The 23037-nt window shown below is 36.9% G+C and overlaps 1 protein-coding gene across 2 annotated transcripts in view; it reads left to right on the top strand.

Annotated features, from left to right (window-relative positions):
* The window catches only part of LOC114334453 (dyslexia-associated protein KIAA0319-like protein), a 224300-nt gene that overhangs the window by 35244 nt on the left and 166019 nt on the right, over positions 1 to 23037 (top strand). Inside the window, exons 4-8 of one of the 2 annotated variants that reach the window (XM_050645140.1) lie at positions 4519 to 4883; positions 9033 to 9246; positions 9341 to 9511; positions 12965 to 13200; positions 19865 to 20168. The exons of the other annotated variant lie outside the window; for it this stretch is intronic. Coding sequence (XP_050501097.1) covers positions 4519 to 4883; positions 9033 to 9246; positions 9341 to 9511; positions 12965 to 13200; positions 19865 to 20168 — 1290 coding nt within the window. The remainder of the gene's footprint in view (positions 1 to 4518; positions 4884 to 9032; positions 9247 to 9340; positions 9512 to 12964; positions 13201 to 19864; positions 20169 to 23037) is intronic. 2 annotated transcript variants of the gene reach the window in all.

The following is a 23037-nucleotide window of genomic DNA, read 5'->3' as shown; positions in this document are numbered from 1 at the left end:
ATACCTCACATTCTATGTATTAACATTCCATTGAGGGAAAAAGTACTTTCGTCACTAAAACATATGTTTTTTTTTTTGTAATTTGGCTATTGGTTAATTTGATTGTACATACATATTTTCACCGATTTAGTCTTCAGTCGGGGTCATCATTTGAAAGTTCGTGCACAATTTTTAATTCGTACGGATCAAATTTGTTTTTAAATACCCAATACTCGGTGAACTGAATAAGTTCAAAAATGAATAACCATTTTCAATTTCGTTGCAAAACGAAAATACAGCCGAACCATATTCTAGTCCAATCAGAGAGTGCAGCAAGCACCTCTACTGGTTTCGAAACTTATTAGTCTCTCATCAGGAGGCACATATGCTGCTCTCCCTGATCCAACAAAAACAAACCCCAGCGTGCAGTCCCGAATTGCAACGAACGAAATGGCATAGATGCCCTAGCGGCAACTGCTACAACAAGACTAAGTTTTCACTCTAATGGCATATAAACAACATAATGCTATTCTACACCCCACCAGAATGAAAACAAATAATAAATAAGTTTAAAAATGAATAACCATTTTCAATTTCGTTGCAAAACGAAAACACAGCCGAACCATATTCTAGTCCAATCGAGAGAGTGCCGCAAGCACCCCTACCGGTTTCGAAACTTATTAGTCTCTCATCAGGAGGCACATATGCTGCTCTCCCTGATCCAACCAAAACAAACCCCAACGTGCAGTCCCGGATTGCAACGAACGAAATGGCATAGATGCCCTAGCGGCAACTGCTAGCAAAAAGACTAAGTTTTCACTCTAATGGCATATAAAACAACATAATGCTATTCTACATCCCACCAGAATGAAAACAATGGGAACCTTCTCTGGTTACACCTCCGAGGCTTCTACAATTTGCAAGCCATACGGATGCTGAGACTAAGGAAGATGAGGGAATTCTACAATTTGCAATTCACGTCCCATCTGCTCAGCGCGGTAAAGTTCCAACGAGAATGGTTCCCTTCATACTCCACACAGAGTAAATGTAAATCAAAAATGAATAACCATTTTCAATTTCGTTGCAAAACGAAAACACAGCCGAACCATATTCTAGTCCAATCGAGAGAGTGCCGCAAGCACCCCTACCGGTTTCGAAACTTATTAGTCTCTCATCAGGAGGCACATATGCTGCTCTCCCTGATCCAACCAAAACAAACCCCAGCGTGCAGTCCCGGATTGCAACGAACGAAATGGCATAGATGCCCTAGCGGCAACTGCTAGCAAAAAGACTAAGTTTTCACTCTAATGGCATATAAAACAACATAATGCTATTCTACATCCCACCAGAATGAAAACAATGGGAACCTTCTCTGGTTACACCTCCGAGGCTTCTACAATTTGCAAGCCATACGGATGCTGAGACTAAGGAAGATGAGGGAATTCTACAATTTGCAATTCACGTCCCATCTGCTCAGCGCGGTAAAGTTCCAACGAGAATGGTTCCCTTCATACTCCACACAGAGTAAATGTAAATCAAAAATGAATAACCATTTTCAATTTCGTTGCAAAACGAAAACACAGCCGAACCATATTCTAGTCCAATCAGAGAGTGCCGCAAGCACCCCTACCGGTTTCGAAACTTATTAGTCTCTCATCAGGAGGCACATATGCTGCTCTCCCTGATCCAACCAAAACAAACCCCAGCGTGCAGTCCCGGATTGCAACTAACGAAATGGCATAGATGCCCTAGCGGCAACTGCTAGCAAAAAGACTAAGTTTTCACTCTAATGGCATATAAATGCATTATATGCCTTATATGCATTATATATACAGGGTGTTTCATTAATAATTGTCCATATAGTAACCTTAGCAAAAAATATGAAGATTAAACCTAAAACACTTAAATAAAATGTGGTTCCTTACTGAGTTACAGGGTGTTTTATCTAAAAATTTAAAAACTATTTTTGCTCAGAATTTTAAAACTATTCGACGTATCCTTTTCATACTTGGCAGGAAGTATAGGTACTGTACAAACTACTAAATTATGTTAAACAAACGTTTCTGGCTATTACCAGAGGCGTACGACGGGGGAAGTGAATGATTGACCCTTTTCAAATTCTACGCCACTGGCGGAATTGCTATTTTAGTTCCATTTTTGGATTCTCCAATACTTTCTATAAAAATTATATACCCTTCATTCGTAACGATAAAGTCATTAATTTTCGAGATATTTGAAGTTAAAACTGAAACGACACGGTTATTTTGATTAATGTATTGTGTCGCTATATTTTTAATTTCAAATATCTCGAAAACTAATCATTTTATCTTTACGAGTTAAAAGTATATTATTTACATAAAAAGTACTGGAAAATCAAAAAATTACAAATTATTCAGTGGCGTAGAATTTGGGAAGGATCAACCAGCCAATATCCCCTGTAGTACGCCTCTGGTAGTAGCTAGAAACGTTTATTTATCTTAATTTAGTAGGGTGTACAGTACCTACACTTTCTGCCAAGTATGATAAGGATACGCCAAATAGTTTTAAAGTGCTGGGTACAAATAATTTTTAAATTTTAATCATATGAATCATATCGCAAATTAATCAAAATAACTGTGCCGTTTCATATTTAACTTCAAATATCTCGAAAACTAATGATTTTATCGTTACCAATGAAGAGTATATTATGTTCGTAGAAAGTATTGGAGAATCTAAAAATGGCACTAAAGTAGTAATTCCTCCAGTGGCGTAGAATTTGAGAAGGGTCAACCATTCACTATCTCCTGTCGTGCACCTCTGGTAGTAGCTATAAACGTTTGTTTATCATAATTTAGTAGGGTGTATAGTACTCGCACTTTCTGCCAAGTATGAAAAGGATACGTCCAATAGTTTTAAAATGCTGAGCAAAAATAGTTTTTAAATTTTTAGACAAAACACCCTGTAACTCAGTTAGGAACCACATTTTATTTAAGCGTTTTAGGTTAAATCTTCGTATTTTATGCTAAGGATTCTCCAGTTACTATATGGACAATTATTAATGAAACACCCTGTATATGTTTTATATGCCATTAGAGTGAAAACTTAGTCTTTTTGCTAGCAGTTACCGCTAGGGCATCTATGCCATTTCGTTAGTTGCAATCCGGGACTGCACGCTGGGGTTTGTTTTGGTTGGATCAGGGAGAGCAGCATATGTGCCTCCTGATGAGAGACTAATAAGTTTCGAAACCGGTAGGGGTGCTTGCGGCACTCTCTGATTGGACTAGAATATGGTTCGGCTGTGTTTTCGTTTTGCAACGAAATTGAAAATGGTTATTCATTTTTGATTTACATTTACTCTGTGTGGAGTATGAAGGGAACCATTCTCGTTGGAACTTTACCGCGCTGAGCAGATGGGACGTGAATTGCAAATTGTAGAATTCCCTCATCTTCCTTAGTCTCAGCATCCGTATGGCTTGCAAATTGTAGAAGCCTCGGAGGTGTAACCAGAGAAGGTTCCCATTGTTTTCATTCTGGTGGGATGTAGAATAGCATTATGTTGTTTTATATGCCATTAGAGTGAAAACGTAGTCTTTTTAAATAAGTTTAGTTCACCGAGTATTGGGTAAAAATTGGGTTTATTTAAAGATGGAGTTACTACAACTAAAGTGGTATCTTTGGATGGTGAACTGATTGTAAAAAGCAATAGTTTTAAGTACCTGGGATCGGTATTACAGAGTAATGGAGAAATAGATGGAGATGCATGCAGTAGAATTAGGGCTGGATGGATGAAGTGGAAGGAAGCGAGTGGTGTGCTGTGTGACAGGAAAATTCCAATGAAGTTGAAGGGAAAATTCTATAAAACAGCCATAAGACCGGCTATTATGTTCGGAACTGAATGTTGGGCAGTGAAAAAGAAAGAGGAACAACGAATGCATGTGGCGGAAATGAGAGTGCTTAAATGGATGAGTGGAGTGCCAAAAAAGGATAAAATTAAAAATGAGTATATTAGGGGAAGTCTGGGTGTGGCACCAATTGATGCCAAAGTGAGAGAGCATAGGTTGAGATGGTTTGGTCATGTTCAACGTCGAGACGCTAATCACCCAATACGAAGAATTGCTGAAGTGCGGATTCCTGGAAGGAGTATGAGAGGAAGACCAAAGAAGACGTGGGGGGAGACGATTAGGCAGGACATGTTGGTAAAGGGGATTAATATTGATATGACCCAAGATAGAATTGTATGGAGAAATGCAATTAGGGAAGCCGACCCCGCATAGGGATAAGGCAAAGAGAATGATGATGATGACTGGGTGAACTGAATAAGTATGTTCAATACCTTTCAAACGAGATATCACTTGTCATAAGGTTCTATTTAAAATTATTGGTCACCTATTATGACTAGGTGAGAAGCCTACGTCCATTTATTTCCTACCTCCAAATTTCACTACTATTATAACCGTTCAAAATATAAAAGGGGAGAGGGGACTTTTGGCTAGCACTGGTAAAACTTCTTTTATATGGGACAACATTGGTTGGTGTTTTGCAATTACAAAATTTTTTTAGGTACCTGCCAGTGTCTCGAAGGCTTCTTCCGAGGTCCCAAGGGCGACTGTCTCATGTTACCAGAAGATGCATCCATTCGGGGCCGTCCTACTCTTTTGACTGACCGTATTCTGGAAGTAGAAGCTACTACCAATAAGTCTTTGCCGGTTACACGAAAAGTACTTATAGTTCAAGCAGCGTCGAAAGAAGTTAGGCTGCCCGTCAATGAAGTAACTTTAGATGCGGCAGTTGTATCGGATAAAGACGACAAGTACCAATACGAATGGACATCATTGCAACAGCCAGACGGTAGTACGGCTGTTAAGCACCAGAACGAAGGTCAACTACATTTAGAGAAGTTGATTGAAGGCGTTTACTCTTTTAAAGTAAGAGCATGTTTATTCATCATCATCACGTAGCGCTACAACCCTGGGTCGGTCCTGGCTGACTGTACAACTTTCTTCCAATTTGTTCGGTCTTCCATCAACCTAGGGTCAAATGGGATGTTCATTTTTCGGAGATCTGCTTGGATGTTATCTCTCCATCGCATTCTGGGACGTCCGAGCGGTCTTTTGCCTGTAGGAATCTCCTCCCATACCAGTCTTACAAGTCTCTCGTTATGAAGTCTGTGCACGTGGTCTGTCCATCTTAATCTCTGTGATTTAATTTCTTGGACAATATCGGTGTCATTGTAGAGTTCTTTTAATTCGAAGTTGGTTCTGATCCTATACTGGTTTGTGTTAATGTCGTGGTGAGGTCCGAAAATTTTTCTGAGTATTTTTCTTTCAAAACCTCTGATCTTTTCTTCGTTTGATTTGGTCATAGTCCACGTTTCGCAACTATATGTTAGTACAGGTCTGACGATGGATTTATAGATTTTGATCTTGGAATTTCTTGTAAGATTTTTTGATTTTATAAGCTTATCCAGTGCGAATAGACAGCGATTTGCTGATTGGATTCTGTCTTTTATTTCTTCAGTAACATCGTTGTCAGCTGTGATTATGGCCCCCAGATATTTAAAACGTTGTACTCTTTCGAAATTGAAGGTGTTGACCGTCACATTTTATCCTATCCAGTCTCTTCGTGTCGTTCTATTTATACACATATATTTCTTCTTCTTCTTCTTGACTGGCTTTACAACTCGGGGTGAGTCTTCGCCGCATCCACTATGGCCCTCCATCGTCTGCGATCTTGCGCTTCGATTTGCCATTGTTGTACCCCAATCCTAGATAGATCGGTTTCAACATCATCCTTCCATCTTTTTCTGGGTCGGCCCACTGATCTTCTACCGTCTGGTCTCTCGAAGAACACTGTCTTTAGCACTCTGTCTTCCTCTGATCTTACTACATGACCTGCCCATCTTATCCGATTAGCTTTTATATGTCTGACGATGTTTTCAGTACCATATAGAGTCACCAATTCAGCATTGCGGCGCCTTCTCCACTCTCCTGTCAATTCATCTCTTTGAGGACCAAATATCATTCTGAGGACTTTCCTTTCAAATATCAGTAATTTATTTATTTCTCGCTGATGTAGAGTCCATGTTTCACTCCCATATGTAACAACTGGGCGAATAATTGACATGTACAGTCTTAATTTAGATTGTCTTTTCAGCAGCTGAGATCTTAATAATGATGATAGGGAGTATAAAGCTCTATTTCCCGCAGCTATTCTTGCTGAGACCTCTTTTTCTATGTGATTGTCCTCTGTGATTACTGCTCCCAGATATTTAAACTCTTTTACTACTTCAAAGTTGTGGTCATTAATAGTTACGTTCTGCCTAACTCTTGGTCTTGGATTTTTGGTCACCAGCATATATTTCGTCTTCTCTTCATTTATTCGAAGGCCCAGGTTACCTGTTTCCTCCTCGAGCTGTGAAAACACCTCTCTTGCGTCTCTTGTAGAATGAGCGACTGCATCTAGATCATCGGCAAAGGCCAACAATAGTTTTGATCCTCGATTTGCGAATCCCCCTGTTAGTTCAGACGATATTTTACTTATTGCGTATTCTAAAGCCAAATTGAATAGCAATGGTGATAAAAGGTCTCCTTGTCTAAGCCCTGATGTTATACTAAATGGCATCGATGTTCTGTTTCCTATCTTTACCTGTGCATATGAGTCTGCCACGCACATTTGAATGAGCTGCACTAATTTTCTTGGTATACACATATACACATATATTTCGTCTTCTCTTTATTAATTCTCAGCACTACTTCGCTTGTTGCTCCTTCCACCCTGTTGAAAATGGCTTTTGTGGATAGGATGGAGTCTCCAACGAGATCAGTGTCATCTGCGTATGCTAGTAATAGCTTGGGACCTTGAACCGATAGCAGTTCTGTTTTTATTTCGGCCGACCTCATGGCTTTCTCTAATACAAAGTTAAAAAGTAGTGGAGATAACGCATCACCCTGTTTGAGTCAACTGTTGATTTCGAAGCATGTTTATTGTATTGTACAAAATATTGCTGCGTTGTTTACCCTGTCTCTCCATCTAACCAACCCTATTTTAGGTGGCATTAAGTTCGTGTTTAATAAATTATCGACTGTATCAGTCCATCGAGTTGGGGATCGCCCTCGAGTTCTTCTTCTCTTAGATTTCCTTGGACTACTATATAGTTTCTCCATATTATCGGTACGTGTTTTACATAAAGACAATGTTAATATTTTTGAATAAATGGAACTGAAGAGAGTGTTGGATTGTTAATCACTGCAAGAACAGATGTATTTGTTCTTCTCGCTGCGAAAGGAAGCATTCTTTTCTAATTCCACATCTCAAATGGATAGATTCTTTTCCTATCTGCTGTTCGGATGGTCCACGTTTCAGAGGCATTGCTAAATTGGGAAACCAGTGTTTGTACAATATTGATCTCTGTGTTTTTTGCACATGCGTGTGTTGTTCCATATTTTAGTGAGGTTGGACAATTTGACTTAGCAGTTCTACCTATCTCCTTAACCCATCTGCTATGAATGCTTAAGCTCTGGTTTCCTCGAAAGCGGCACCGACAAACTGCGACCGTAGCACTGCGATGAATTACGTCAGATTACGGTGAAAAATTCAAGGTTCTTCATTGCGGCAATGGAATGTGCAAACTCAGCAAGCGGTGGCTTCCAATGCATTCTTGGAAACCACCACTATTATTTTGCATGGTACAGTTTTTTTATGACGTCATTCATCGCAGTGTTATGTTCGCAGTTTGTCGGCACCGCTTTCGAGGAAACCAGCGCTTTACTGTCTACAAAAAGTAGGTGTACTTTGTCTTTTATTTGTATAATTTCCCTCAAATGTACATTACCATAAAATTTTGTTCAATAGTGTAACGATTCACAAATCTTTTGTTTTTCTTTAATTCCATTTAACTCAAAAAGCAGTAACTTTTATGCGACCCTGTATAAGGTTATGCCGGATTTATACTCCGCCTTTGCCACTGCTGCTGCCGGGAATATTGCCCGAAATACAATATCGACGCGAGTGATGTGTTCACATCAGTCCTCACCAATGTCCTCATAACTCATTTACCGAACGACTCTCAAGGATGGAATGTGACGACAGCATCGTCTTGCTCACTTACTCACTTGCCGCTTTGTCGGCTGCAAGTGAGAGAGAGTGGTTGAATGTGAACACGCACTCGCGCTCGCGCTGCCAGTCCTTTGACTTACTTTCCGAAAACCGACTTTTTGGGGAGCGCCGTGCAATGGCAGTAGCATGAGCAGCGGCAGCGCGAGTGAGCTATTTACACATTCACGCTGCACACTTCCCTGTCCAATAGGACTGAGTGTAAATCCGGTATTATAATTTGCGTTTAAAAAATCTTCGAAGAAAAAAGAAAACACTTAATTATCTTGGATTAGGATAAATATTCACTTGCTTGTTTACACAAACAAATATAGTTGTTTTTTGAACTGCGTCTTAAGAGCGTCGATTGGATAAATAATCGAACCATTTATTTGCATTAAATACTCACTTTGAGGATTAAAAATTCTTGTAAAAATTTGCTAGATTCCTCTAAATTCCACCAACCGGTCGCAAGGTAAAAATCATGAAAGCGGGGTGCGGTCTGAGACCCAAAGTTGTGTGAATTAGATCGCGGAAACGATTTTTTTTAATTCATTCCCGAATTACATCTACTGGAGGTCAGTCGAATTGAAGGAGACAAGCCATACTGGCTTTTTAGCCAGTATGAGCGGATGTTTATTGTTAGAGTGTTAGAAAACATCTTTATTTTTTGAAATCAGTATTGTATCTTTGGCAGTAGTGTTGCTTGTTGATAGTATCTATGCAGTCAATGAAATAATATGAGGTAATCAAATATTTGCCGGATAGTTATTCTCAGAGATCTAGTTGCAGTATGCATTTTCACTGACCTTAAATCCTGTTATTTTTCTTCTGTGTTTAATTCATTGACTTCTAGTTCATAGCGTCTTTCTTCACGCAGTTAAAGAAGAACAGAATAACTAAGATTCCTTTTTGGGACAGTATTTTCTTATATTACGCATATTTTGGTATTTTTGAGTGATTTAAATAAATTATTTTTTTAGGTTGCAGCTTCAACTCCATCTGCGTATGGTGAAACTTTCGTGAACGTAACAGTGTTACCAGCCAAGAGGATCAATCAGCCCCCTATTATTGTGATAACCCCTGCCAACCAAACTATCAAACAACCAAACTCGGCTGCCGTTTTAGATGCTTCATCTTCAAGAGACGACGATGGTATTGCTTCTTGGCACTGGGAATTGCAGCAAGGACCACTAGGTATTTTTTAGTTAAACTTAAATCATAATAGCAGACTGTTTTATTTAAATTGCTTCCGTATTTAGTCAATATAATGTTGTTCTTCTTCTATTAGGATATGAACCACAGTTGAAAGACGCTCCTACTCTTCAATTAAATGACCTAACCAAACCAGGAAATTACACATTCAAGCTAACAGTGATAGACACAGATAAAGCGAGTAGCAGTCAAACAGCTAACATTACTGTATTAGCGGGTACCGACTACCCTCCAGAAGCAAATGCAGGTAAGCATGCTCAGTAGATTGCACACAATATTACACTTCATTTTCTTTTTGTAGTGCCTATCCGTTTCGGATGTTGGCGACCATCATGTCAATCTGTACTTTGCACACTGCTGCTCTGCAAATATTTGTGGTTGTTGTGTTGAACCACGTACGAAGATTTTTCAGGTCCTCGCTTTCCTTCTACTTTTCCCTGTAAGATTAGTTGCAGCAGTCCATATATCTCGCTGTTTCTCATGATGTGACCAATGTATTCGATTTTGGCTATTTTTATTGTAGTTAACAAATCTTTTTCTTTTTGCATTCTCAATAAAACACCCTGGTTTGTAACGTGATGCGTGTAAGATATCTTCAGGATTCGACGAAAAAGCCACATTTCGAAAGCCTCTATTTTCTTGCAGGTGGCGTCTGTAAGAGTCCACTACTCAACTCCGTACAATAGTATAGGAAAGATATAACATCGCAGTAACCTGATTTTTATGGAGATTGATAAATCATGACAATTGAATAGCTTAGCGATTTTTTGAAATGCAGATCTTGCTTTCTCTATCCTAAATTTGATTTCTAGAGATTTCATATTACATTTGCAAAATTTAATACCCCAGGAAAAGTAGTCAAAAAAGCACTTGAAAAATCGAAAAATTACACCCCGCTATTTTCAACTGGAATGTTGGAAGTCATAAGTAATACTGCTAAATATCAAATATTCATAATTCATATCCGATATTGAACAGTACAAATTTATCACCCCGTATATCACATCAGCCAATTTTTTATTATATTTAAACATGTGCGGGTTATTTCATTTGTTTAATTGTTGCAATTCATAAACTATATTTTGGCAATGGACATTAATTTAGCTGACTAAGTAAAAACCTTTGTTCTTTTGCCGTGTGGGCTATGACCCAATTCATGTTGCCAACAAGAGAAAACATACTTTTAGAATCATTCATTAGAATCAACTCAACTAGGCCAGATGTGCCTTTAACTTCATTCCTTCGAGTAACTTCAACGAGTCAATATGTATCATCATAAGAGACTAAAACTAATTCGCGTACGAGCCACATATCAGTACAACTACGTTCTTTCGGGGTTGGTTCTACTACCCTGGTGTCAGTCGCTATCAATAAATTTTCTAAGTGCTATTATTGGTGTTTCAATAACAGCCGATCATCCTCCACTGAGCCCGAAGATTGGACATGGTCCTTCGAGCCGGATTAGAAAAGGTAAAGGTAAATGAAAAGGTATTCAGTGGAGTAGATCTTTCAATGTGTTAAGTATTGTATTATTATTGTATTCTCTTATTATTATAATCGTATTGCAGTAATAGATATGTTATTATTAGATAGATAGATAGTATTGCAGTATTAGATAGATATTATATTAATAATAGGTTTGTTCTAGCATCAGTTTCAAACGGTTTGAAACCATCAGCGAATAGTGGACCAGCGCGAGTAGAGGGGATAGCACTGGTGACTGTGTTATGTTCTCCCACTGACCAACTGTTTGCTGACGGTTTCTGACTAGTTTGACTGTTTGCTAGAACAAACCTATTATCTAATTATAGACCGACAGCTCGTCGTAGAATTCGATAATATTAATAATAAAATAGCTAATACTGCAATACGATTATAATAATAAGAGAATACAATAATAATACAATACTTAACTCATTGAAACATCTACCCCACTCAATACCTTTTCATTTACCTTTACCCAACCGGAACTTTGACTTGAATGTTGTTGATTTAAATTCTGATTCAGATTTAATTTTGATATTATTACCTAAGGTGTTGCAGTTGGAGTATTGATAATTTGTTTAAAGACTAGTGTCTTTACATCACACATTACATTAACCTATTATGTTATAAATGCTTTATCATTATCATTGTTAGCGTTGCTGTACTGACGCGTCGTTATTACTTATTTCGCCGGGCAGTATGTTAAATATCAAATATTCATAATTCATATCCGATATTGAACAGTATAAATTTATTACCCCGTATATCACATCCTCCAATTTGTTATTATATTTAAACACGTGCGGGTTATTTCATTTGTTTAATTGTTGCAATTCATAAACTATATTTTGGCAATGGACATTAATTTAGCTGACTAAGTAAAAACCTTTGTTCTTTTGTCGTGTGGGCTATGACCCAATTCATGTTGCCAACAAGAGAGAACATACTTTTAGAATCATTCATTAGAATCATTTCAACCAGGCCAGATGTGCATTTAACTTCATTCCTTCGAGTAACTTCAACGAGTCAATATGTAGCATCATAAGAGACTAAAACTAATTCGCGTACGAGCCACATATCAGTACAACTACGTTCTCCCGGGGTTGGTTCTACTACCCTGGTGTCAGTCTCTATCAATGAATTTTCTAAGTGCTATTGGTGTTTCAACAACAGCCGATCATCCTCCACTGAGCCCTAAGATTAGATAAATACACTCTACTAAATATCGTTTTTCATAAAAAAAAATTAACTAAAAAAATATGAATTGTTTCTTTGCAGATTTTCAAATTTTCTGAATTTTTGATTCTTATTTGTGTATAATATACAAATTGTAATAAATTTGACTTTTAAATTTTGTTTATTAATAAATACACAATAGGGAACTTGCACATTTTTTTATTACATAATAATGTTCAGTTTTGTTTAAAAATGAGATTTTCAAAATTTCAGGCTTCAAAAACTCGTAATAGCTTAGAAATACAAACTTAAAGTCTTCTGCAGTATAAAATAGTTCAAACCACCCGTGACGTCACATAGTTTTATTATATAGTTATGATTATGGTTATATTTAGGTATATTCTTCTTCTCCTTTTTTAGTTTATTGGCCTCCACCTACTTGGGTATTTGGCCAGCTCATCGTCGCGGAATAAGGGAAAACTATTTATATTCTAATGACATTTATCGTATGTCATTGTAATAATATATACCAGTTTGTTGAGATTGGAGTTTGATACAGTTTTTGAAGGAAAGGAAAGAAAGTTTACTATGAAAAATAAAACCATTTTGTAAAAGTACAAGTTTTCTATGAATAGTTCAAACGATCAAAAACACTTGTGACGCCACATAACTGTATTTTCTACTGACGTTTATAATGTCTAATTTAAAATTATATACAATTTTGTTGACTTTGTTGGTGCAGAATGTAAACATATAACCGGATGACGTCACGACGCGTTTTGGGCTGGCTGGTATAATTTTAATTTTTTATCGTCTTTAGGCGCCAAACGAAAGACAAAAAAACTTTTTTATCTTTGATACATGTTTTAAATTATGTTCTGTTGTGATTTATAACATTTTTTTTTTAATTTAAAATTTTAGGCACGTTCCGTATTGGGAACATCTTAAAACTTTTTTAAACGCCAATTTTTAGGAAAAATCTGAGTGTCCGGTTAATTTTGCACTCCAGTGTATGTTTATATTTGTGTGTTGCTTTTAGGTGAAAACAAAATAATTTACCTGCCTCACAACTCTATAACACTAAACGGCAGCTTGAGCTTAGACGATCACGCAATAACTACGTGGGAATGGACAAAATCAGCTGATGACGCTCAAAAAGCTGTCGATATGCAAGACACGAGAACGCCTATTTTAAAACTGTCGAATCTAGAAGAGGGTATTTATACTTTTATCCTTAAAGTAACAGACAGTGCAGGACAATCTAGTACGGCGCAGGTAAGGTTATTGTTAGAAATTGTTTATATTATAACGATTTTAAATAAAACTAACGGTTCCAATTTATATAAAACTATTTATTTAGAAGTTTACAGTTCGAGATTATCATATTAACTAACTAATCTAACAACATCGCTCCTTATATAATCGAACAACATAAATATGTTATACTAGAATCATCTGGAGTGGTACGCCCATCTCTATTTATCGCTTTGGCCTAGCCGAATCACTCGTTTCTGGTACAGTTTGTTAAATATACGGTGATACTTAGCCGTATTGATATTAGGCTCCACTTACTATGCGCAGTTAACAGCAACACAATGGCAACTAATCTAAAAAGCTCAACGTAGATGGCGCTAGTGTAGTTGGAGGTCACGTCAGTTGTACAAATCTATATATTTCTAAGTAAATATTGCATTTATTTCGATAGCTGAATTTAATTTGGGAAAATAACATGCCTCAGGGTTGACCTATACCTTTGTGCTCATCTAGAATAACAAGACAAAGATTCCCCAAAGATAATCTGATGAGAAAAAAGTGGATTGTAGTAATAAGAAGAGATACATATGTGCCGACAATAAATGCACGCATTTGAAATAAATATTTTGTTGAAACAGATTACGTATTGCCACTGGATTCGACTTCAACAACATTAAATAAGTACTATTTATTTGTCTTTTATTTTGTTATCTTCTTCTTCTTCTTGATGTGCCTAGCCTTGACGAATGTTGGTGATCATCGTGGCAATCTTTACTTTATCTGCAGCAACGCGGAAAAACTGCACAGATGTTTTGTTGAACCAGGTTCTGAGGTTCTTTAACCAAGATGTTCTTCTTTCTGGACCTCGCTTTACAAATATTTTTCCTTGCGGGATGGCTTGTAAGAGGGCATATCTGGATTCATTTCGCATATTTTGTTCAAATTATTCCCACTTTCGAAATTTGATGGTGGTTAGTACCTCTCGGTTCTTCCCTATTCTTCTAAGGGCCTCCTCATTTGTGACCCGATTAGTCCATGGGATTTTAAGAATTCTCCGATATAGTCACATCTCAAATGCTTCCAATTTTCGGCGCATATCTTCGTTCAAGGTCCATGATTTAACACCATAAAAAAGGACAGAGCAGACGTAGCATCTCAGCATTCTTACTTTTATACCAAGAGAAAGGTTGCGGCTCTTGAAAGACGGTTGAAGGTTGCTCTAGCTTTTCCGATGCGCGCTCTTATCTCTTGGTTGTTGGTCCATTCTATTCTTCATTTATTATGGTGCCGGGGTAGTTGTAGTACCTCACTCTTTCTACAGGGGTTTGCTTGATGTAGAGTTGACCTTCTGTTATCTTTTTCTTGCTAATGATCATAACTTCATCTTTTTTACGTTTATATTGAGTCCATAATATTGTTGAGTGTAATACGTGATTTTGTTCATGAGGACTTGTAGGTCTTCTAGGTTGTCCGCAGAAACTATGGTGTCATTTGCATACCTGATGTTATTTAGCCGGTACCCGTTTAGTAGAATACATTTTTAGGTTCGTGCAAAGCTTCGATATATATTCTTTCAATAGAATAAAGATTGAAAATTAGGAGGGAAAAAATGCAGCCTTGCCTCAGTCCACGCATTATTTTCACATATTCGGTGTGTTCACCTTCAACTCTGAGGTTTGCAGTCTGATTCCAGTAAGGATTTCTAATTATTTTCAGATCTTGGTTGTTAATTCCTGCTTCCTTTAGTATTTGCATCATCTTGGCGTGCTGCACTCGATCAAACGCTTTCTCGTAATCAACCAGATATGCGTATACGTCACAATTGACATCTTTGCATCTCTGGAATAAGACTTGTATTGAAAACAAAGCCTCTCTCGTACCAACAGCATTTATGAACCCGAACTGGTTGGGCGAAATTTGACTTTCACATAGCTTGAAAATTCTTTCATGGATTATCTTTAGGAACAATTTTAGGAGATGACTCATCAGGCTTTTATTTTTCATATTCTTACCCCAATATGTAGCGCTGTATTTTTCTGCCCTAATTTATTAAATCGCAATAATTAAAACAAAAATACCATACAAGCTTAAAGAACTGTCAAAACGTTGACCCCCCAACTACACTGGCGCCGCCAAGCGGGAGCAACGGCGTACGTAGCTACCATTCACCGAATTCGTTCCCACTTATTTTTCTTCGCAAGTGGATAAAATCGCCAAGTATCACCGTATAGTTGACAAGTTGTAACAGCGAGAATTCTATATGACCGTGGCATCTGTCTTCTGAGTTGCAAACCGTTATTTGAGATCGGTCGAAATTAACTTTTTCGGTACAATGTAATAAAATGTGAGCATTATAATCGTCAATGTTGCACAAACATATAGTACAAGAATTTTGGTGGAAAGTTTACAGTGTTTTTTTCTATAATTAACATGTGAATTTGAAGCGATAAACTACCACAGGGAATTGAAATACTATTGTAAAATAATATTTCAATTAACTATGATAGTTATCGTTTATGCCAGCCTAGCTCAATGTCCCAAGTTGAGTCCACCTTGTCTTAGTCAAAATTATGAACTCTGAAAATCTAGATGGAGCAAATAAAACAATAATTTAACTAATCATGTTTATTTTTCATAAAAGACATAATTAAGTAATGTATTATCAAAAGATATACAAGACCTTGCCGAAAGCTAACTGATCAGATTATACTTATATGATCGCACTTGGTATCTGTCTGTAGATTCTTGGTGTCTTGGTTGTTGGATCTGCAACTGGCTCTGGGGCCGTAGATGTTGGGGGGCCATCAGACCTACAGGTGTTGGTTGGTTGTTAGATGTTTCGTTGTTGCATCGCAGGCGACATTGGGGCCCCAGGTTCAGGAAGCCCTCCCGGTGAAGGGGCTGCTCATAAAATGAACATAAAAATGAATATAGGCTTAGAAAAAATTGTACAGTGATATTCAAACACTTCCCCCAATTTAAGAACGTCTTTTAGAAATATAAATGATTTATTATCTTGAAACCATTGGTTTTATAACTAGAGAAATTAGACTCACGCCATGTTGAAAGTGGGGATAATACTACTGGAACGGTGAGTGTAGGGTGACATTGACAGTGTCTAGAGAATAGAAGAATAAAATAAGCATACGTATAACAACAGAATGATTTAGATATTTTAGGCTGTTATTAGAATTAGTAGCTAGGAGCGGTCTAAACAAATGGCACAGAACAATTCTAACCTGGAGACCATACCAACACAAAAGACCCAGAGGCAAACCTCCTATGAGATGGACAGATGATCTGAAACGACTGCCGGGAAAAATTGGCTACAAATAGCGTACAAAAAAAACAATGGAAAGAAAGACTTGAAGAGGCTTATGTTCAGATGTGGACGTGAATGGCTAGACGAAGAAGAAGAATTAGAATTGCCTATAGAAAATAAGGAAAGGGGGCGCCAAACAAGTTTTTAACGGGAAAACCGGTTAAACAAATACAGAAGATTATTATTAATTAATTATTAAAGAAGATAGAATAAAATAATTATTTGAAAATAAAATAGCACAGATGTGACGTTTATAACCTTACAAATTCTTTTATTGCGTGTATTATTTTCGCTTTATAGACATATTATCAGAAACAACCAAACAGAGATAAGAAACATGGCAGGTTACGAAGTGATCAGACAATTTAATTACTTGGGCTCTGTTATTACTAACAGTGGAGGATGTGAAGACGAGATCCGTCGGCGCATCACAATGGCCAGATCGGCAACAGCCAAACTCACAAAAATATGGAAGAACGCTGACATTACAAAAAACTCAAAATTACGCCTTGTTCGAGCATTAATATTTCCTATCGTCACTTACACTTCAGAAATTTGGACGAAGGTATTTATTATAGGTACAGAGAATAAATTTAAAATATATTTAAAAGTGGACAGATTATTGACAGTAACTCATATAAGCACTTAAAATGCGTAGCTTTTTATTTATCGTTACACAAAGAAAAGGAAAAACTTCAAATATGTATTTTTTAGGTGATATCGCTAGAAAATAATACAACTTAACAGAAATGAAGAAAACAACTTAAATTGATATTACAAAAAATGTACTGTACACGCACTTAACGTAATCAAATTAGTTACACGGACAGAGATGTGCCGCCTGACAGACTGGTAAAAACTGAATCTTTACGATAACTTTGCAAGGAGTGAATATTTCTCCTTCCAAATCAGGGGATTGCTCTGCAACCAATAGTATTTACTCTGGGCTAATTAGCAAAATACAAGGAAAAGTTATTTACCAGCAATTTTATTGCTGGAATCGAATCTTATGATTGTATATATTAATAATATAGGTATGCAAAGTCCGCAGATAGTGTGCTACTTTTTTTATAAACAAAATGGCGCCCGAAAATCGTGTTTTTTTTTCAATTTTTGCTCTATAACTCCAAACATTTTAACTTTACACCAAAAACACCCAAATAAAAATTATACAAAAAGAGCTTTTATATTGCCAAGTTATTTAATTATTGATAAATAATTACTTATAAATTTTAGTTGAAAATTAAAGATTTTGTTGGAAAAACCCGCATTTTCCGGGGAAAATTTTCATCGAAGTAAATCGGAAAAAACACGTCTCTATGCAGAATTTAATTACGGTAAATTTTTATTTGGGTCAAAAGTGAATAACCATTTTCAATTTCGTTGCAAAACGAAAATACAGCCGAACCATATTTCAGTCCAATCAGAGAGTGCTGCAAGCACCTCTACCGGTTTCGAAACTTATTAGTCTCTCATCAGGAGGCACATATGCTGCTCTCCCTGATCCAACCAAAACAAACCCCAGCGTGCAGTCCCGAATTGCAACGAACGAAATGGCATAGATGCCCTAGCGGCAACTGCTAGCAAAAGACTAAGTTTTCACTCTAATGGCATATAACATATCCCACCAGAATGAAAACAATGGGAACCTTCTCTGGTTACACCTCCGAGGCTTCTACAATTTGCAAGCCATACGGATGCTGAGACTAAGGAAGATGAGGGAATTCTACAATTTACAATTCACGTCACATCTGCTCAGCGCGGTAAAGTTCCCTTCATACTCCACACAGAGTAAATGTAAATCAAAAATGAATAACCATTTTCAATTTCGTTGCAAAACGAAAATACAGCCGAACCATATTCCAGTCCAATCAGAGAGTGCTGCAAGCACCTCTACCGGTTTCGAAACTTATTAGTCTCTCATCAGGAGGCACATATGCTGCTCTCCCTGATCCAACCAAAACAAACCCCAGCGTGCAGTCCCGAATTGCAACGAACGAAATGGCATAGATGCCCTAGCGGCAACTGCTAGCAAAAGACTAAGTTTTCACTCTAATGGCATATAACATATCCCACCAGAATGAAAACAATGGGAACCTTCTCTGGTTACACCTCCGAGGCTTCTACAATTTGCAAGCCATACGGATGCTGAGACTAAGGAAGATGAGGGAATTCTACAATTTACAATTCACGTCAAATCTGCTCAGCGCGGTAAAGTTCCAACGAGACTGGTTCCCTTCATACTCCACACAGAGTAAATGTAAATCAAAAATGAATAACCATTTTCAATTTCGTTGCAAAACGAAAATACAGCCGAACCATATTCCAGTCCAATCAGAGAGTGCTGCAAACACCTCTACCGGTTTCGAAACTTATTAGTCTCTCATCAGGAGGCACATATGCTGCTCTCCCTGATCCAACCAAAACAAACCCCAGCGTGCAGTCCCGAATTGCAACGATCGAAATGGCATAGATGCCCTAGCGGCAACTGCTAGCAAAAGACTAAGTTTTCACTCTAATGGCATATAACATATCCCACCAGAATGAAAACAATGGGAACCTTCTCTGATGAGAGAGTAATAAGTTTCGAAACCGGTAGAGGTGCTTGCAGCACTCTCTGATTGGACTGGAATATGGTTCGGCTGTATTTTCGTTTTGCAACGAAATTGAAAATGGTTATTCATTTTTGATTTACATTTACTCTGTGTGGAGTATGAAGGGAACCAGTCTCGTTGGAACTTTACCGCGCTGAGCAGATGTGACGTGAATTGTAAATTGTAGAATTCCCTCATCTTCCTTAGTCTCAGCATCCGTATGGCTTGCAAATTGTAGAAGCCTCGGAGGTGTAACCAGAGAAGGTTTCCCATTGTTTTCATTCTGGTGGGATATGTTATATGCCATTAGAGTGAAAACTTAGTCTTTAGTCTTTTATTTGGGTGTTTTTGGTTAAAAGTTTAAAGGTTTAAAGGTTAAAAGGTTTTAAGTTAAAATCTTTGGAGTTATAGAGCAAAAATTGAAAAAAACACGATTTTCGGGCGCCATTTTGTTTATAAAAAAAAGTAGCACACTATCTGCGGACTTTGCATACCTATATTATTAATATATACAATCATAAGATTCGATTCCAGCAATAAAATTGCTGGTAAATAACTTTTTTCAAAAATGGCCTATTCTCCGATAATATGCCCAGACTAATTAGAAATATATGAAGTGTGATGGAGTTGTTCGCAATAATATTTGGAATATCTTTAAGCTACAGTCTGTCATACGGCACGTCTCCGGTTAAATGTTGTAGTAAAAGTGTGTCTTATTCAAAACAAAAATAGTAAATTGAATTAATATATACGATACCTTATTTTATAGGTACATGTTTTCGTCAAACCGCCTACAAACAAACCCCCAACGGCAAATGCAGGTGAGAACATCACAATCAGTTTACCACAAACTTGGACTCTTCTAGACGCCTCCAATAGTACAGACGATAATAAAATAATGGGGTTCAAATGGGAATTGCTGGAAGGACCGTCTTCAGTTACATTTGAAAACGCCAATTCCAGCAAAACCAACGTTACAGGACTTACGAAGGGGACGTACACGTTTAAAGTTAGTGTAACGGATGATAACAAGAATGTTGCTAGCGATAAGGTGTACGTCATCGTTAATCAAAGTAAGTTCTTTTTTATAATCTTTTTTTTTTTTGTAGACATGACTATCTGTTTTCAATGTGCCTCCAGAAGTTGTCGTTCCATCGTTTTCGTCGTCTTCCTATCTCCGTCGCATATATATACTTATAACCCTGTCCCATAGTGTCACCATTGATTTTTCGAAAGGTTTTAATCGCTGCTGTTTCTAGCATTATTTTGTCCTCTCTGTGTCAAGTCGTGTTTCTGCCGCGTATGTCGTTATTGTTTTGATAACTTTTGTAAATTATGCCTTTCATTCTTTACCGATATTTTTTATTTCGCCATATTGTTTCATTGAAGCAACCTGCGGCTCTGTTTGCTCTATTAATTTGATCTTCCACTTCTGTTTCGAGCTTTTCGTCGCTAGATAGTGTGATGCCTAGATATTTAAATTCCAGTACTTGTTCTATTATCTTATCTTCCAGCTCAAAGGACCCCGCAGAAACCTTATGGGAAATGGCTCTCTGTCAAATGTTCTGAAACTTTGGGTTGTGGTAGTCCTTGATGTGTAAAACAAAAGACTTAATGGGCGCGTAGCTCCAAAAATCATGGTTTTAAGATATAAGCCTCTGAAGTTATAGGTACAGTGAGGACGTTTGAGTTGAAATAAATTCATTTTCTTGAGAATGGGCGACTCTGGAGATAAATTACGAATCAGGTCGATTTCTATTTTTAAATTATAATTTTTTGGCATATAGATCATACTAGTGACGTCATCCATCTGGGCGTGATGACGCAATCGATGATTTTTTTAAATAAGAATAGGGGTCGTGTGATAGCTCATTTGAAAGGTTATTCAATGAGACATACTCATTGTTTTTTATTATTTATTGACACATATCGAAAAACTAGAGAAGGTTGGTCAGTTTTTGACAAGTCTTGAGTTGTATCCAAAATAATTGCCATAAATGAAGCTTTTTTAATTTTTGAGACAATTGTTTGAATTGCGGGGCTTAAATAATTTATCTCACCTTTCGGCTTTAAAATAAGTTCTTTTAAAACAGAATCATAATTTGATATTAAACAAAAGATAAAGAATACATTACAGGTTATTGTCGGTATACTAACAATGAAATATTCAAAAGAAAAGCGATTACAAAATTTGCAATTTTGCATTATACAGTGCCTCACACACAGCCAATGGTGAATGTACAATGAAAATTAGCTTAAACAAAGAAACCTGTTCTTATGGTAGTATAGCCGGCGGCGGCTAATATAGACATATACATAGTACATAAATATAATTTATATATAGATAAAGAATATCTTATTAGGTACACGAAAATACCGATAACAATACACAACACTGCCGAAATAATGCACACTGCTTCAAAACGTAGTGGTCAATGAAGGTGGATATGAGTTATTACCTCAGATTTCGTTGAACCTCCATCGGTTTTCATAAAAATTGGTGAGTGGTTAAAGGATACCTCAAGGAACAAAGGTGACATGGTGCCAACTTGCGCTTTTTGGATTTTAGGGGTGAAATACACCCCTTTTTAAAAATTATTTTTTAGATTTCTGAAATTGCAGTCACTGTAAATTTTCACTTCCTATTTCGTTGAACCTTCATCGATTTTCATGAAAATTGTTGAATAGTTAGAGGATACCTCAAAAAACAAAAGTGATATGGCACCAAGTTGCGCTTTCTGCATTTTAGGGGTGAAATCCACCTTTTTTTTTTTAATGATAAAAATGCAGATTTCAGCATTCTGGCTCAAGCAATCTCGTTTAATTAAGTAATAGTACATTGTTTACCGGGTAGGAAAAGCTTAACATTCCTGGACGACTGTGAAGATTGCTAAGTCGAGGCGCAAGCCGAGACTTAGCAACACAGAGTCCAGGAATGTGGCTTTTCCTACGAGGTAAACATACTATTTTTCCGCAAATCGTTTAAAATTCGACAGATATTGATTGATTAAAAAAAAAAAACGCGATAATTTTATTCCCAAATAAATGGTGCTTTGAAATTCCTAATAAAATTACTTGGGTTACTATGGAAACGTATTGAGGTTGAATTGTCAAACTTGACGCTTATAAATTTAATTGCTGGTGTTCTCGAAAGTAAAATGATAAGTGATGATGAAATTTCCATTCCTGGGACTCCTCCAGAGCTGGTTGAGGCAGTGAATACTGCTTCATTAGAATTATTGCCAAAGAAATCAAGAGAAAAGTACGAAAATGCATACAGACGTTTTATGGATTATTAATAATTTTCTATCATTTATGTAGAACACTAACAACTGTACGGAAATATCATTTCCTTACAGTAAGGAAATGACATTTCTTTACAGTAAGGAAGTCCTGACTTTTTCTTCAAGAAATTTTGACAGGAATGTCAAAATTTCCTGGCGATTTGCGGAAAAATAATTTTTTTTTACATTTATTTGCATGATTTATAATTTTTATTAATTTTTCAAACCTTATAGCAACCAAAAATCAGAAAATTAGCAAATCGACAATCACGAAAAAAATTATTCTTTTATATTTCCAAAAAGGCAGTCACTGAAGGTTTTCACCCCTGATTTCGTTGAACCTCTATCAATTTTCATGAAAATTGGTAAGTAGTTAGAGGATACCTCAAGAAACAAAAATGATGTGGTACCAACTTGCGCTTTTATCCTGGGGGTGGATGTTACCCCTTCTCATGGGTGAACACTATTTTATTAAAAATAACCCCATAATTAGATAGAGGAGTAAATTCTAAGCAAACTTTCTTTTATCAAGTTTATAAATTTTTTATTTAAATAATATTTCATAATTTAATAAAATATTATTGGTACAGTAAAACCTGCCAATAACGGCCACTAAAAATAGAAAACAATTGGCCGTTATAGAAATGTGGCCGCTAAT

The sequence above is a fragment of the Diabrotica virgifera genome, chromosome 3, assembly GCF_917563875.1.
Source record: "Diabrotica virgifera virgifera chromosome 3, PGI_DIABVI_V3a".
Lineage (NCBI taxonomy): Eukaryota > Metazoa > Arthropoda > Insecta > Coleoptera > Chrysomelidae > Diabrotica > Diabrotica virgifera.
Note: the sequence above shows the minus strand (reverse complement) of the source record. Positions and strands in the feature narration are given on the sequence as shown.